The sequence below is a fragment of the Biomphalaria glabrata genome, chromosome 15, assembly GCF_947242115.1.
Source record: "Biomphalaria glabrata chromosome 15, xgBioGlab47.1, whole genome shotgun sequence".
NCBI classification, from domain to species: domain Eukaryota; kingdom Metazoa; phylum Mollusca; class Gastropoda; family Planorbidae; genus Biomphalaria; species Biomphalaria glabrata.
In genome coordinates this window covers 30,507,675-30,525,908 of record NC_074725.1, presented here as the reverse complement: position 1 = coordinate 30,525,908, position 18,234 = coordinate 30,507,675, and the positions used below count along the sequence as shown (strand labels likewise).

The following is an 18,234-nucleotide window of genomic DNA, read 5'->3' as shown; positions in this document are numbered from 1 at the left end:
CAAAGCCGTGGTTCGCCGGCGGTCTATTCAAGTTAATTCTCCGTCGCCTGCGCCTGTCTTTGGGTCTCAACTGTCCTGCAGCTTTTGTGAGAGCGACAGTAGTGCATATAGAAATTAAGTTAAGAGATTACTAACTACAATGATGATTGTGGATTTGTGGAGGGACGGCCTTAGGTAATTGGAAGCCCTATGCTAAATTAATAGGGAAATAGAAAAACAAAAAATTAAGGGCGAAAAATAAGGAAAAAAAGTACTTCCGGCTCAATTAACTAATTCTAGTTTTAAACCAAAGAAACGAAACGCATCCGCGCAACATAGCCCATTAAAAACATGCATGTAGCTATATCTAAATCAACAAATTAGTTAATTTCACAGAGCTCCGTTAGGGGGAATGTGTTTCATAGGCATTTTATAATCACGAGACTAAAAATAGTTTTTCGACATCTTATGGAATGGAAGAAAAACTTTTGGTCTTCCAACTTATGTAGTCTAAAAAGTAGATCTAAAATTTGGTGAATGAGCCTAGTAGACATAGAACCATAGAGTTCTGTTATGTTTAAGTTTTGATCCGTTTTTTTTTTTTTTTATAAAAATGAGTCCTATGCGAGGCCCTCACCAATAGGAGGCCTTAGGAGGCTGCCTAGTTTGCTATGCCTAGGGCCGGCCCTGATAAGTGGCATAAAACGATTGGGTACTTATGAAATGGGGTTAAAGCCGTGACCAATCGTTCTAGAAGGCTTCAACACTGACCTGTGACGTCATGGACAATTCATGATCGACAGACAAGAAATAACCTTATCGAGCTGACATTGTTAAGCAGCGTAGGAGACCTTTTTATTTTTTTTCAGATATCCCATAATTCATGAAAAGAGATTGCACGCTGCTATAACATTAAAGGCGCGCTATTCTGTTGGACCGTTGGGGCACCAAGCAAGACTCGTCGATCGCCTTTCTCCATTCCTCCCTGTCCTTTGCCTTGTTTAAAACCTTTCAGTGGCAGGCCCGTCCATTCTTTATGCTGTCCTCCCACCCCTTTCTCTGTCTGCCTCTTCTTCTTTTCCCTGGCACTGTTCCCTGAAGGAATGTCTTTGCGAGCCCCGAAGATGTAGTAATATTGCCATAGATTTTTAGCTTGCGTTTTTTCACTATAGTTAGCAGGTCATCATGGGGTCCAATCGCTGCAGTAACCCTGTCTCTAATTTCTTGGTTTGTCATGCGGTCTTTGCGCTATACCAAATCATTAACGAAACAGACAGACTTATACAAAACTAAACAGTTAAAAATATGGACAATATAGAGGGACTTCTTATGGTCCGATAGTTACGCTGGGCAGGGCATGTATCCCGTATGGGGGACGAACGTATGCCAAAGGCAGTCTTTTTTTTTTTGGTGAACTAAAAGCTGGTCGACGTAACAGAGGTGCCCCACAGAAACGCTTTAAAGACCAGCTTAGGTACCAACTAGCCATAGCTGACAAAGAATAAAGCACCTGGTTGCATGCGGCCTCAGAACGAGACAGCTGGAGGTCACTCACGAAGGCCGCGGGATACACATTTGAGACCAAAAGAAAATCCGCTGCCGAGGACAGACCAGACGGCGAAAAGAAAATCTTAATCGACCACCGGCGGACAATGATTATGCTTGCCATGGGTGTGGCAAAATATGTAGGTCACAAATGGGGCTGCGTAGCCACGGAAAATACTGCATTCCTCATTAATCTTCAGACTCGAAGACAAACATTATTATCATTAGGCCTATAGCATTAAAGGCGCGCTGTACCAAAGCATTAACGAAACAGACTGACGATTACTTGTACAGAAATAAAGACATTAATTGTGTTAAATTTACTTATTATTCCTCAATAGATCAGTATACAATTTGTATGATAATCTAAACAATGTGTTAGCAGTCCATTTTGACATGAGATCGGGGGGGGGGGGGGGGCAGAAAGTTGGATTGCCTAACTCTAAGAACACATGCGCATGTCACTCTCTTCGGTTTCCGCTTCCGGTGTTTTCGCTGACATCAGGTCGTGTTGCCTTTCGACAGCCATGAATCTAATACAAATAAATAAAATAATATACTTAGAATAAAACAGCAAAGCTTATACGAAATGTAGTTGTATCATTTAGTTTGGATTGGGTCATTTAATTAGGCTTTTAATAGATCTAGGCCAACAACAATAATGGCTGCCTGGTCGTGCGGTTTGCACGCTGGACTGTCGTTCAGATTCATCGATGGTCCCGGGTTCAAACCCTGCCCGCTCCCATTCCCCGTTGTCCTGCGGGAGGTTTGGACTAGGAAGTAATTATCTTCAACTCTGAAGGAACATCCGAAACATATAAAACATTTTACATTTTACAAACATAATAAATCTGTGATATTAGAAATCTATTTACCAATACTTTTGTTTAGTGTTATTTCATGCTTTTAGTTTTCTCAATACTCTATGATCCTATCACTTATCTAGATCTATTGGGAAAATGGGGCTGGAAAGAAAGCGATATCTGGGTGAATTTTATTGTAATCGTTTTTTTTAAAGCATTTAAAAAAAAAATAAGGGGCACGACCGGAATTCGAGTCATCACTCAAGCCGACATTCTAACCACTCTGCTAGTTAGGTTTGTTTGAAAATAGGGTTAGGGTCTCTATAATATAATTCTCTTCTTCCCTCAAGAGTTTAAACAAGAAGTAAAGGAAAGATCACTCTCTTATTTCTGCGGATAGTCCACCAGAAAACAAGATGGGGGGGGGGGGGCACGTAGTCACATAATAGCAGGGCCAAGAAATATCACTCTTTTATTTTTTAATTTCTACCTCACGTTAAAAAAAAGTAGTAACTATCGAAGCGACACAGAGCATGCTCAAGAGTTTAGACACCATGGAAAGATTACTCTTTTATTTTTGCAACTCGGACGGAGGGAGTTATCCTAGACCGGACTTCATCATTATAGAGCCCTATTCGAAACGGATTTCGCGGGCCAAGTTTAAGTAGGGATACGGATAATAAGTGAAATTAAGAGTTTGTATTAGAAAATAAATTCGTCTTTGCATTTTATTCATTTTTTTACTAGTACAGAATTACTTTACTAGCCTTGTGGGTAGCGAAGTCATACAGTATATTATAAAAATCAGTTTGTTACATAAATCAAGCTCAATAGCAAGAATTACCAAATGTTTCAATCTGTCTACGAGAATTGTTGATCTCAAGTAATTCTTCATTAGTTTGAGGCGCGAGAAGCTTCTTTCACTAGATTCCACAATTGGGGGCATTGCATAATGCCGTTTTTTTTTTATCGCACGTAGGATTGGCGTTTTCCATATTGAATGACACCCCAAAATGAAAATTTTTGTCTACATATTTCAGGAGATTTGTATGCGTTTCAAAAGAGCTTAATAATTTCCGGATATTTCCAAGACTTTTTCGTATATTTTGCAATTTCAGGAAAATTCCAGGACCTCCTGTTAAATCGACAGGAGGTCGCGGGAAATCAGTTATAAGTTACAAAATGGTTTAATTTAATAATTTATGCACCTAAAATTAGCGTGGGTTGTATAAAAGTGCGGGACCCACTGCGGCCGCATAGGTTGCAGTGGCCTAAGGTCGGTTCTGCAAAATAGCGGCGTATGCTACTCCGCCGGTCGACTAGAATATTTATATTATTTGTTTCAAACTTACTTTAAAGCGGCGACCTATAAAGGGGATTAATACAGCTTATACCACTATCTCAGTGAAGAACAATTTCTTTCCCTTGTTCGAGATACCAAACATAATAATTAATTCTCAACAACTAAATAACTAATTGATTTTTTTAAAAATTGATTTTGTTGTTACGGGTAAAAGAAATAATTGTGCAAAATTTCAGCTTGATCCGACATTGGGTGTCGGAGACAAAATTTTTACCAGAAAGATAGATAGATAGAGATTATAAAAACTTTGCACAAAAAAAAAAAATCTAAATCTACACCACAAAAAATAATTCCCAGCTTAAAAAAAAAGGGAGATATCGGTTTCACTTATGCTCTCCAGTCTCGGCTGCTCGTGTTGTTTCCGGTCACGTGGCTACTCACCGAAGATTGGGGTTTTGAATTTGCTGGTGTATAAGATCAGGATTCGGACACGACGCTTGTAGAGCAGGATGTGGACCGCCATGTCCAGCAGCTGGATGACCACGACGATAGAGTAGAGGTTGCAGTAGAACATCAGCCAATCGAAGAGCATGTTGTAGCAGCCGACCTGGGAGAGAGATTTGTGAGGGGTTGACAGAAAAAAAAAGGAATGTTTGAAACGTCACGTCTGGGAACTTGTGATTAGCCTCAAAGTCTTCAAGTCTTTGTATGTAATGTAATATAACTAAAAATTGCACGTATAGCCTGTTCTAATCTCTCTCTCTCTCTCTCTCTCTTATCTTTCTTTCTCTCGCTTTTTTTTTAATTTCTTTCTCTTTCTCATTGGTATCTCTATTTTGTTCACACTCTACTTTTTTTCTTCTTTTCTTGTAATTCCTTCTCTCCCCTGTCTCTCTCTCCCTCTCTCTTTTTGTCTTTGTCACTTTTCTCCTCTTTTTTTTTCTCTCTCTCCCTCTCTCTTTGTGTCTTTGTCACTTTTTTCCTCTTTTTTCTCTCTCTCCTTCTCTTATTAGTTTGGTCTTTTACAATCGACCTCCCCCATCATTGTTTTCCGTCAGGTGCCAATCGTGGCTAAGAGAAGAAAAATTTAGATGGTCTCCCTTGGGTTCTCGGTCTTTGGCTTCGCATTCAAGATTCCGAGTTAAGAGTTTTACATCTGCGTTGTTGTTACGGTCGTAGCGCAGCATGGTGCGAATGGGAAAAAAAAGGTGCGAATTTGGGTATTGAATGGAAGGGATGTTAAAAAAAACAGGAAACCGGAAGGAGATTGACAGAATGAGAGATGAAATGTTTATGTTTACGTAACTTGTATTAAAGTATTTCTAGAGTCAAACCTGAGAGTGTTTTATGATTTTGAAGAGTCTTGTGTCGTAACAGTTGTACTAGCTCAGACCAAAAAAAAATAAAAAAATATTGCTTTATCATTTGGCCCTGAGCCCATTGAAACCCAACCTCCACTCCTGCTACATTCCTATGACGGTGGGGGGCTCTCTAAAAAGGGCCACAAACGCCCCCTAAAAACGTACCGTGTAGATATTTTCGGCCCTGACTGCGCAGTCGACCACAGCTGAGATGCCGCTGATGAACTCTGTCTCCTTGCAGCAAGTTGCGGGAACCTGTGACGTCACACAAGGGACAAGTGTTAGTTTTTTTTTTATAAAAGGGGGAGTAAGTCCATTTTTTAAAACTATCAGCAATCAAAATGCTCAATTAACTGTTCACCATACCTTTTTTTCCCCTTTTTAAGTGTTATTTTTATAAAAGGGGGAGTAAGCCATTTTTTTAAAATTATCAGCAATCAAAATACTCAATTAACTGTTCACCATGCCTTTTTTTCTTTCCTTTTTAAGATTTTTTATATTTACTTGACATATTTGTGTTATCTAAAATAAATTATACGAATGAAAAGTTAGACCAATGCTGAGTTGTTGTTTATTTTCTAAGTAATTTCTTGTTCATTTATATCCCTTTGTTGTTAAACAGCGGCAGTCATGATGTCCTAACCTAGGGGTTCTCAACCTGTGGGTCGCGACCCCTTTGGGGGTCGATTGACCATTAGCCAGGGGTCGCCTAAGACCATCGAAAATATGGATTGTCATTGTCTACCCTACAATTCTGTATTTGTGTATGGCCGGGGGGGGGGGGGATCGTGGCAGAGTGGAGGGATTGTAAAAAAGGGGTCGCCGAGCTTAAAAGGTTGAGAACCGCTGTCAGACATAACCTGTAAAACTCTAGGGACGCCGCCATGTCTGTATTTCAGCAACATCGTTTGGAAGTCGTACTGGTTTATGATTCCACAGCATCGGCCCTGATGATAAAAAGAAAAAGTTGCGGGCATTCGTTATATAACAAATGTATCCATTTGAACATGACCAAAAAAAAAAACAACACAATAACTCAGACTGAACTACTCAACGTAATGTGACTCCGGTTTGACAATTTAGAAAAGGCAATAAACTTTGTATAACAAACCAGACCTGGGTAACAGATAAGAATTTCACAGTATACAACAGTACTAGCAAAACGGAAGACAATTTGAAAAGACCAATATAAAACCTTCAACATTCCTGTATGCGTGCAAATCTTTTGATGTTATTCTTCTTGATACTGTCAGGTAGAGTTGAGCCCTCGGCTCTTGAAACTCTAGGCCATCAAAAGTGAACAAGAGCTCCCTCTCACCGGCCTGAATGAGAACAGTGTACACTGTTCTGTCTGGCGGGTGGGTCAGACTCGCGGCAAGAGACCGCGTACACTAAGACCCCCGCCATTTTCCTTTTCTATACCAGGCTAACAGTGCAGGACACGCCATTTATGTAACGGCCCCTTGAGGAACAGCGCCTGGATTGTGACAAGGATGTGGGAGCTTTTTTATAACTCCGCGCAGTGCAATGAGGATGCTCTCGCACCCCCTTAGGCACCCCCGCGGGAGTCTTGTTTTGCTACCCTTTAGCCTAATCGTTTCCTCTTACGATCGTTTCCACCCGGGCGCCACTATGAGGCAGGGAAGCATGCAAAAAAAAAAAAAACAAAAAAAAAAACCCTACAATAACTCAGACTGAACTACTCAACGTGATTCGACTCTTGTTTGACAATTTAGAAAAGGCAATATACTTTGTATAACTACAAACCAGACCTGGGTAACAGATAAGAATTTCACAGTATACATCAGTACTAGCAAAACGCAAGACAATTTGGAAAGACCATTACAAAGCCTTCAACATTCCTGTATGCGTGCAAATCTTTTGATGTTATAGAAGGATTCTAAGTATCTTATACAAAGATCGCATCTCAAATGAGGAAATTTTGGAACAGGATCACAATGGCGATTGGTCCTACCGATTACCCTTTTACCATTGCTAAAACTGCGCGGCCATTTCCCAAGATTCCCAGGGCCTCGCTTTGATATTTCGACAGGAAGCAGTACCTGGGAAAAGTCGGAGATGAAACCAACGGAAGCGAAGGGAAGACAGCATCAAGAAGTAGACGGGCCTGTCAATGAAAGATTAATTTGATTTTGGGCACATCGGCACATTTTAGGCCACGTATTGCCCCCTTTTTTTTTCAAGGCTTTTTTTTTAATGTACATAATTACTACAGTGATGCGCGGTGGCTGAGTGGTAAAGCGCTTGGCTTCTGAACGAATGGTCCTGGATTCGAACCCCGGTGAAAGCTGGGATTATTAATTTCGTAATCTTCAGGGCGCCTCTAAGTCCACCCAGCTCTAATGGGTACCTGACATTAGTTAGGTAAAGGGGGGTTGGTCGTTGTGCTGGCCACACAACACCCTCATTGACCGTGGGCCACAGTAACAGCTGTTAGACACCTTATTTATATAGGTTAGTTATTTAGCGACGCACCAAAGAAAACGCATATTGAACGGGACTAGTGACGTTTGGGATATGTTGGGTTAGAGACCGGAAAATCAGTTAGCGATAGAATATTCCAGGGTAACGACGTGTTTAGTGACAGAGACTTCTACTGTGGCCTTTTATCAGAATAAATCCATGTGAACTTGTTCTTCATCGTTGACTACATCTCTTCATTCGTTACAATCGATGTGCCAGTTCTTGTTTGTATTGTTGTTCAACTACACGTAATACACCCGAACAATTACACCCAAACGATTGCAGAGTAATTGGTTGACTTCAAGACAGCCTGAACTAGCAACATCACACAGCCAACCTTTACATCATCTGCCCTATAGATCGCTAAGTCTGAAAGGGGTATTTTGATTTACTTTACTAAGTTAATAGTAAATACAGACTGGGCGTTTAAAAGTACACACGCTACAATTCAGGTATTAATATAAGTTTATTGAAAATTCAAGTATTACAGATTTTAGTTAATACGTTATTAATAAAAATCTGTTGTTAATATTTGTATACATAATTATATATACTATTCCCCCCAACTTAGCTCACTTAGGTTCTAGCATTTAATCTCACTTCCCTGATAAAACCCAGAGACTTCCCAGGATCTACGCAGGGGCGTAGCTAGTAATTTTCCATCGTTTTGGGGGGCCGATGGGCTTGACCTATTTGGGGGGCCCTGCATTTTGCGTACGTATTATTAATTTTTAATGTAAAAAATCCACTCATTTGGGGCCCCCTCAAATGGGGGCCCGGGGGGGATTTTCAACTTCTCCCCCAAACCTAGCTACGCCTCTGGATCTACGCTGTCAATCAAAGTTTTGAGGTTATTGGTATTAAAATAGTTGCCAATGAAAGAAGCCCTAATTCTGGAAAAAGACAGAGAAGAATGAAAAGAGATGGTCTACAGATCATGTGTGATGCCCCAACAGTATAACTGACTAAAGTAGAGAACATAAGAGAAATAGAGAGAGAGAGAGAGAGAGAGGGAAAGAGATAAAGAGAAACAGAGAGGGGGAGGGCTAAAAAGAGTAGAATGAGGGGAAAAAAAGTGAAAAAAGAGACAGTAGAGAGAAAGTGAATATTGGAGAAAGAAGAGAAGAATGAGGAAGAGGAAAGAATGTAGAAGATAGACAAAAACAAGGGTAAGAAGAGAGAGAGAGATTAATTTTCACGTCATAACAAAACAAACAGCGACTCGTGACGTAATACCCATATTGCTATGATGTCATACGTGACGGAGAACACGTTGGTGTCGTAGATGGCGTACGACTTGACGAGCTTGTCCTGCAGGGCGTTCGTGGCGTCGGCATTCAAAGCCGCCACCGGCGACATGTAGATGTTGATCATGTTGACCTCTATCAACAGGACCACGCCCGTCAGGAGCGTGACCAGAGGCAGAGCAAAGGGATTTCTGTCACAGAATAAAAAATACGTGGGTCAGTGTGGCTAAAGACATCTTTTTTTTTTTTTAAATTCATCCCCACCCCCGCTACACACTCATTTATCCCTATCTTTATTTTCTAGTCAAACCATTTTCATTTGACAGCCAGCGTTTCCGTTTGGCATCACGTGATACGAGAGTTACGTATTCGGCACATTTCAGGCCATGTCGTGCCCATGAAGCCCGCTAAAGACCCTATAAACTCATTCACAATGAACTCCCTTATGAGACTCTCATAACTATTAAATTTACAGCTCAGAAATTTATAATTCTAAAAGGAAAAGAAAAATCTATCGTAAATATAAGGCGAATTTACGTTAATTTCGACTCTTCCGACTCCGTAGACTCACAATGTGCTGCCTCTGAAGGCCTCACAAGGCCTCACACTAAATGAAGCCCCCCACAGACGCAAAACCTTACAATGTTAAAAATATTACGCATACATATATTAAATTAATCACAAAAAACAAGAATAACATAACAAAAACACTTTTGGAACAAACAAAATACAATTATTATTTTTTTTTACAAAACAAAGCTAATGTTAAGTGTATACATTAATTTGGATCAGTCATGTAATTAAATTTGTAATAAATCTAGACGAACAATATTAAATCTGTGCGATTAGAAATATTTGTGCCACTTGCTTTTATCTTTCGTTTAGACTCTTGAATACTATAAACAAAAATATACATGCTAGACAACTTTGAAGGGAGAACTTAAAGACTGGGGGCGCGGTGGTCGAATGGTTAAGCGCTTGGCTTCCGAACCTGAAGTCCTGGGTTCGAATTTGGGGATATTTAGAGCGCCCCTGAGTCCAACCATCTCTTATGGGTACCTGACTTTAGTTGGGGAAATAAAGGCAGTTGGTCGTTGTGCTGGCCACATAACACCCTACTCGTTTACCGTTGGCCAAAGGAACAGATGACTGTAACATCATCTGCCCCAATAGATCGCACTTGGGTTCTAGTTTTTGTTGTTTTTGTTGGTGGTTATTGGTCCAGGAAGTCTGAACATGTTAGAATTATGCTTTCATTGCATGGCAACATCTCTCGTAAACAAAACATAATACAAATGTTTCTAGCTTTCGGCCAAAAATTGGTCTGAGGAAATTTTAGGAATTTCTAAAATTTAAGGAAAATTCCCATCACTGTATCTAAATAGAGAGAAAGTAAATTTGCTAACCCGTCTAAATATGTATCTTTTTTCTCTATTGTGGGGGCTCCTTTCTGGTAGATACACCTGCCCTCCGTTAAATCCGGCCCTGCTGTCAACACGGGTTTCTGAGAGAAACCTGAAGGTTTTATGGTTTTGTTACCACGAAAGTGCGAGTTGAACAGAGTATTGTAACAAAAGAAGTCTGGCTTACCTGTGGACCAGTGAGCTAAGGTAGACCAGTTGACACAAAATGTAGCCTACATTCAGGACGACCAAGATGACCCCAAGAGTCTAGACAAGAAATAGCGTTAACACTTATTTAAGGGGACTAAACCCAACACATTTAGCCATAATATGTAAATACTAAAGGAAAAGATTAATTTCTCTTGCTGGCATCCAACAAAATAATTCATAACCAGTAACTAATTGACCAAATCGTTTTTAATTGATTCGTGTATTGTCCTCGCCATTTATTGATCGCGCAAAAGTTTCAGCTTGATCTGAGAATGGGAAATGGGAGAAATAGTGTGTTCAAACTTTTTACCAGAATGATAGATAGACAATTGTGAGTTAATATAATCTTAGTAATCAAAAGAATTGTCACAATCTGAATCTATGCTCTTCTTATTAGAGCTACACACAGAAAACTGTATGAGGCCGGGATAACAAAAAAAAAAACCAAAATAGTCACAATCTCCCAGCTTAAATTGGGGGAGATGAAATCTACACTAGAAACCAATAAACACCTTTGTCACCTTTACTTTCAAAGGCTTTGTTGTTGTTTTTTTAAATGGTCGATATCTAGATGGAATCTTATAAAGCTACATTTTAAGGACCAGATAGACAGGGGTTCTCAACCTGTGGGTCGCGACCCCCTTGGGGGTCGATTGACCATTTGCCAGGGGTCGCCTAAGACTATCGAAAATATGGATTGGTATTGTCTACTCTTCTATTGATGTATGTGTGTGTGTGTGGGGGGGGGTCGCGGCAGAGTGGGGGATTGTAAAAAGGGGTCGCCGAGCTTAAAAGGTTGAGAACCGCTGAGCTAGAGTAAACAATATTTTGATGTACTTCAACGCTGAAATAAGACACAACAATACAAAAACACACACACTTGGTTTCAGACTTATAGAGAAGCATTCAAGGAAACACACACACACACATTTCCACCTGTAACTTACCTTGATCACTATGGAACCAAGATGGACGAACGATATATAACTTACCCTGGTCACCATCAACCTACGATGTACTAGCTAACTTACTCTGGTCATCATCAACCTACGATGTATTAAAAAAAGTAAAGTTCCCCTTTCAGACCTTGTGATCTATAGGGCAGATGATGTAAAGGTAATATGTTTCTGTGGCCTACGGTTTACGAGGGTGTCATGTGGCCAGCACAACGACCAACCGCCTTTACTTTTCCCCAACTAGTGTCAGGTACCCATTAGAGCTGGGTGGACTCAGAGGAACATGAACTCTTCATGTTGTCTGTTGTATTTATGTGTATGTTTCTGTTGTGTTGTCTTTATATGAGAAACGAGTCCTTGTAATCACAACAAATTTCCGTAAGGATCAATAAAGCAGTCTTAGTCTTAGTCTTAGGTGCCCAAAGAAAATGAAATTCAGTCTTTCCCAGGATTCGAACCCGGGACGACCGGTTTGGAAGCCAAGCGCTTTACCGCTTAGCCACCGCGCTTCCGAACTACGATGTACTAACTATATATAACTTACGCCGGTCATCATCAAACTACGATGGATGAACTATATAACTTACGCTGGTCATTTCACCGAAGCGTAGTTCCTTGGGCTCGTATGCCAGGTTGACAAAGTGACCATAATTATTGTAGCCAGGAAAGGTGGTGATGATGTTGCGGACGTAGGGGGAGAAGCCATACAACAGAACAAAACCCACAATCATCAGGAGCGTCGACAGGACCTGCAAGGACATGAATGAAACAACATTATGATTGCAGTATTGAAAGTACGTAGAGATCGAGTGTAGTAACAGGAGCGTCGACAGGACCTGCAAAGACTTGAATCAAACAACATTATGATTGCAGTACTGAAAGTACTTAGAGATCGAGTGTAGTAACAGGAGCGTTGAAAGGACATGATAGATCATGCCATTGTTATAGCCATGTAGTTAGAAATAGTCTACTGTAGAAAGAGACTTAGTAGTAACTTGAGTGTCTTACAGGACCTGACAGATGATGACTTGATAGATCATGCAATTGTTATATTCATGTATATAGAAATATTATTCACAAGACGTCGAACTTGCAGGAGCGTTGACGTTCTCCATCATTATGAATTGAGATGTCTCCATTTTGGGTGCTGCTTTTGCAGGAAAACAAAATGGGGAGATTTTAGCTCTCTAAACTCCCAGAGAATGATCTTCCAAGAAATTTTCGAATTCTGAGCTTGGACTTCAGCACCGTTCAGCGCAAAATGACGGCAAGCTCTCTCCACAAAGATCGGTCATAGGCGACTTCACAGCTTCTTCATTTAGCTGGTGTCTACAGATTTGAGAACTTCTAAGAAGGTGCGACGCCAAGTTATTCGTGAATGGCTTTCTTCCCGCGTTTAAGTAAAGTAACTCTTTAAGTAAAGTAAAGTAACTCTTTTAAGTAAAGTAACTCTTTTAAGTAAAGTAACTCTTTTAAGTAAAGTAACTCTTTTAAGTAAAGTAACTCTTTAAGTAAAGTAAAGTAACTCTTTTAAGTAAAGTAACTCTTTAAGTAAAGTAACTCTTTTAAGTAAAGTAACTCTTTAAGTAAAGTAACTCTTTAAGTAAAGTAACTCTTTAAATAAAGTAACTCTTTAAATAAAGTAACTCTTTAAGTGAAGTAAAGTAACTCTTTAAGTAAAATAACTCTTTAAGTAAAGTAAAGTAACTCTTTAAGTAAAGTAAAGTAACTCTTAAAGTAAAGTAAAGTAACTCTTAAAGTAAAGTAAAGTGACTCTTTAAGTAAAGTAAAGTGACTCTTTAAGTAAAGTAAAGTGATTCTTTAGGTAAAGTAAAGTAACTCTTTAAGTAAAGTATTTTGACTCTTTAAGTAAAGTAAAGTAACTCTTTAAGTAAAGTAAAGTACCTCTTTAAGTAAAGTAAAGTAACTCTTTAAGTAAAGTAAAGTAGCTCTTTAAGTAAAGTAAAGTAACTCTTTAAGTAAAGTAACTCTTTAAGTAAAGTAAAGCACCTCTTTAAGTAAAGTAAAGTACCTCTTTAAGTAAAGTAAGTAACTCTTTAAGTAAAGTAAGTACCTCTTTAAGCAAAGTAACTCTTTAAGTAAAATAAAGTAACTCTTTAAGTAAATCTTTAAGTAAAGTAAGGTAACTCTTTAAGTAAATCTTTATGTAAAGTAAAGTAACTCTTTAAGTAAAGTAAAGTAGCTCTTTAAGTAAAGTAAGCTCTTTAAGTAAAGTAACTCTTCAAGTACAGTAAAGTACCTCTTTAAGTAAAGTAAAGTACCTCTTTAAGACCTTGCGATCTATAGGGCAGATGATGTAACGTTATATGTTTCTATGGCCGACGCTTAACGCCTTTACTCTACCCAACAGATGTCAGGTACCCATTAGAGTTGGGTGGACTTTAGGGCGCCCTGGAAATCCCAAAATTTAAAATACCAGTCTTCACCGAAATTCGAACTTAAGACCACTCGTTTTGGTAGCCAAGCGTTTTACCACCCAGCCACAAAGCCACTCCAAATTCCTAGCCTTGATATCTATTATCTACAAAATACAGTGTCTTCAAGATTTCTAATGCCATATTACCAACATACAGCTCCAACCGTACAAGGACTATATCGTAACTACTGTCACACATAGACTAGATCCAAGCCTTCGCTACAGCTATGTCAATACATTATACACTGCTACTCACCAACACGAAGGAATGCCATATTAAAATCTTCCTCTCTAAATTCTTCTTTAACAGTGTCTCTTCGTCCTCCTCCTCTTCCTCCTCCTCATCGTCGTCATCATCGTCGTCTCATTGGATAGATCAACAAAAATCAATCAAAAAGACTAATTGATAGGTAAACAAAATAAAAGTTGAGACAATCTGATGACATCGGTTAAGTTATTCCCTCAAACTCGTAGGCGTCCCTTCCGGGTCTGTCATGCGCGTATATTTCATGACAAATCAAATTCACTATTAAATAACATAAATTATTATTAAGTATGTATCTTCTAATCTTATAAATTACAGACGTTCCTTTACAGCAGTGTTTCCCAAACTGTGTTCAGCGGAACCCTTTGTGTTCCGCGAGGTCTGAATAGGTTTTCTACGAATTACCGTAATAATTAACTAGTAGGCCACCACATGAATTAATACCTCTAAAAAATAAGCAAAGTGTACTTAAAAACACTCAGAATGTACAACGTGTTCCGTTAAGGAAAAAGTTTGAGAATCACTGCTTTGAAAGAAGATAATTACGCCCTACTCGTGTTCATGTATGAGTCTGGTCATGCATGGCAATCAGAGACTTAAACTCTGGAAACCCGTTCCATACACTATACCAGCGGTTCTCAACCTTTTAGGCTCGGCGACCCCTTTATACCATCCCCCACTCTGCCGCGACTCCCCACCCCCGCACACACACACAGCGGTAGAAGGATAGACAAAAACAATTCATTATTTCGATGGTCTTAGGCGACCCCTGGCAAATCGTCAATCGACCCCCAAAGGGGTCGCGACTCGCGACCCACAGGTTGAGAACCCCTGCACTATACTAATGTCACCAAGGAAGAAGGAAATTTTGCATAGCACGTCTACTATGCTCCGGCTACATCTCATTTCTGGCTACATCTCATTTCTGGCTACATCTCATTTCTGGCTACAATTCATTTCTGGCTGCATCTCATTTCTGGCTACATCTCATTTCTGGCTACATCTCATTTCTGGCTACATCTCATTTCTGGCTACATCTCATTTCTGGCTACATCTCATTTCTGGCTATGTGAGGGGAGGGGGTGCGAGGTGGACGAGACGGAGTAAGTCTCCATGCTACCTTTAGGCGCTTAACGACACAAAACTAAAGTCAAATTTCAAATACGAAAATTCCTACTCGGCGTCGGCATTCGAGCTTGAGTAGCTTAAGCCAGTGGCGTCACTGTGGGGGGCCTCAATTTGGGGTGACTCTGCTGAGGGAGCTTTAAGCGCTTCCCCTGACCAATTGCTGACTAAGGGGCGGTAATCGTGCATTTTGTGGTCTATATGGTAGTCGATGTTTGAAAAATACAGCATGATGTTATACCGTTTCCATCCTAAAGTCTAACAGAGGAAACATGTTCAAGCGATTGAAAGTGGTGATAAGTCTGTTTCTAATTTGAATAAACTTGCATTGTTAAATATGCAATAACTATTGAATAAATGTCATAAACAATGGGATTTAATAATAGAATCGACGCTCATTGTACATTTGTTTAACAATCAATGAAAGTAGGTCATCACCTCACGGTAATGGGTTACCAAAGAGAAACAAAGAAACGATTGTAAGTAGGCCTTAACACAGACCTGTGACGTGACAACCTGTGGGCAGTGGAGACCAATAGCTCGTTGCCACGTCGCACAGACCTGTGACGTGGCAACCTGCGACGTTGCAGGTCATTTTTCAGGCCGTGTGATTGTCAAAAGAGCTGAGCCTAAGGCTCTTCGAGGTATAGGCATGTAAGCCTGCCTGAACAGAACCATTCTGTCTGGAAAAGATCCAAGTCAGTGCCTATGTAAACCATTGCTATTTCCGATATGTCCGGCACTCCGGGCGCATGGACTAGAATGCATGGCCGAAGGCCGAGTACACCTGAAATCTCCTCCATTTTCCTATGTTGTACCAAGCTAACCGTGCAGGACTCGTCATTAGTGTAACAGCTCCTTGAGGAACGGCGCATGGATTATCGACAGGGACTTGGAAGCTCTCTTTCAACTCCGCACCGTGCAATGGGGAAGCTCTCGCTTTCCCTTGGACACTTCCACAGGAGTTTTGTTTTGCTATTCATTTAGCCTAATCACTTCCTCAAGTAATCGTTTCCACCCGGGTGCCACGTTGAGGCAGAATAGCGTACCCGAGCGGCGCCTTCGACATAGAGGTCACGGAGGTCACGACCCGAGTGTTCAGGCCTGCTATAGCGATTGGTCTCGGTTGGGCAGGATAGGTGATAGGTCATTTGATAGGTCATGATGGGCAATGTGATATCTGGTCGAAATAAGCACCTCACACTTATTCCCAAATAAGGTCAAGGACATGCGCTCTAGACAAAAGCGGAGGGGATGGTCTGGCCGCCCCCTAAGACGAATGGAGCTCAGATGGTCTGGCCGCCCCCTATGACGAATGGAGCTCAGATGGTCTGGTCGCCCCCTAAGACGAATGGAGCTCAGATGGTCTGGTCGCCCCCTAAGACGAATGGAGCTCAGATGGTCTGGTCGCCCCCTATGACGAATGGAGCTCAGATGGTCTGGTCGCCCCCTAAGACGAATGGAGCTCAGATGGTCTGGTCGCCCCCTAAGACGAATGGAGCTCAGATGGTCTGGTCGCCCCCTAAGACGAATGGAGCTCAGATGGTCTGGTCGCCCCCTATGACGAATGGAGCTCAGATGGTCTGGTCGCCCCCTAAGACGAATGGAGCTCAGATGGTCTGGTCGCCCCCTAAGACGAATGGAGCTCAGATGGTCTGGTCGCCCCCTAAGACGAATGGAGCTCAGATGGTCTGGTCGCCCCCTAAGACGAATGGAGCTCAGCTGGTCTGGCGCTAGTGACAAGTCAACAAAGTTGATTGACATGATACTTAAATAGAAAAACAGACATGGTTGATTAGTTGGCAAATGTGGACTGGCTTGGAAATTAAATGACGAAAAGGAGGGGGGGGAGATGTGACGAAATATAGTCTAGAAGCACACCTTTTTTTTTTCACAGCGCTTAATATGGCAAAAAAAAAAAAAAAATAGCCAATTTTTTTTTTCCTTGAAGAGATACCCGACCCAGTTCTCTAGCGATTTGTCTCTCATTGGTATAGTGAGTTTGGTGTTAGCCAAAGTGAGTTAAACGCTTTGAAATTTTCTCCTTAAATAAGCGTCAATTAAAAACCTTGAAAAAAAAAACATAGGAAAACTTAGTATCGTATTGTTACAATGATTGACGTGGACTCTATATGCCTTAAACGTTTTGAAGTTTTGAAGCGTCCCTTCACGCTAGTGTAATTTCGATTAAAATCAAGAAAAGCCTAGAAAAAAAAACTTAGAAAAACCTAGAAAAGCCTAGTACAGCAAGCGCTAATTCGAAAACTCACCATCAGCGTTGTTATTTCTATTCTGTGTGGTCCAATCAAACTGGGCGTTGCAAAGGCTCTTCGGAACCCGATCACCGGTTCCGCCCTTGTGACATCTCTTTCGCATGTGAACTTTACCAGCAGACTTGGCAATATGTGCAACGTAGCTTTGTGGCCAATGATAACCAACCATTGTATTATCATCTGAGGTCATCTTCTCTTGTCTCAGCCTCGTCTCTACTCTCTGGTCCTCACTTTGCGTACATATCAGGATCTTGAATAAGGAATGTGTTCCAACAAGGGAAATACTACTCCTACAGAGCATCATGTTCTTACTTTCTGTTTTAAGCAGATTCTGCGGAAGCCCTTCCGGGAATTCCCGATGGTCTGTGTTGCTGTTAAAAGCACTGCATATGTCAATTGTTTTAAAAGTGGCGCCATTTTGTATTTGTATTGTCCGTAAGGCTTGGCGCCTAAGTGACTGTAAAGGTGCGAAGTAAATGACAAATGTCAGTTGGAATGCGCTAGAAATGACGAAAGTGACATCTGACTTAACGTTTATTGTTACCGTGTGAAGGAGGGCTTCTCCAACCCTTGTGGTGGCGCAACCCCAGCAGTGTCGCCTCAGGCACGTGATCGTCTGCTGGTCGGTTACTGTTACTTTGAGGACAAGAGGAGCCCGCAGTTGGTTCATTTGTTCACCTAGTCTAATTACAAAGCAGAACCAGTCGGACTTCTTTGATACGCCTGTCTTTAATATCATTGAATACACACACACACACACTCTGAAAGCAAAGGAAGGGGAACGGCATTAAGACTATTACATTTTAACTTTGTGTAGATCGTGGTGTTGTTCCTGTATAAGGT

The 18,234-nt window shown here is 40.8% G+C and overlaps 1 protein-coding gene across 1 annotated transcript; it reads right to left on the bottom strand.

Annotated features, from left to right (window-relative positions):
• Positions 1-1,862: 1,862 nt before the first annotated feature.
• On the bottom strand, positions 1,863-17,560 carry LOC106079602 (uncharacterized). Its single transcript, XM_056012027.1, has 9 exons — positions 17,389-17,560; positions 13,985-14,091; positions 11,879-12,040; positions 10,313-10,392; positions 8,712-8,913; positions 5,852-5,938; positions 5,157-5,246; positions 4,072-4,237; positions 1,863-2,057 (listed from the first exon to the last, which is right to left on the bottom strand). Exons 1-9 carry the CDS (start codon positions 17,558-17,560, stop codon positions 2,026-2,028), a joined length of 1,098 nt encoding a protein of 365 aa, XP_055868002.1. The 3' UTR covers positions 1,863-2,025.
• Between the last annotated feature and the right edge of the window lie 674 nt (positions 17,561-18,234).

What these genes read in the sequence shown, in the direction of transcription:
- LOC106079602 (XM_056012027.1), bottom strand. Translation starts at nt 17,560, where the DNA reads ATGGTTGGTTATCATTGGCCACAAAGCTACGTTGCACATATTGCCAAG. An exon ending in GCTTCGGTGAAATGACCAGC is followed by an intron (nt 10,393 to 11,878) that starts GTAAGTTATATA and finishes TTTCTTGTCTAG; the next exon opens with ACTCTTGGGGTCATCTTGGT. An exon ending in ATTCAAAACCCCAATCTTCG is followed by an intron (nt 2,058 to 4,071) that starts GTGAGTAGCCAC and finishes TATTTGTATTAG; the next exon opens with ATTCATGGCTGTCGAAAGGC.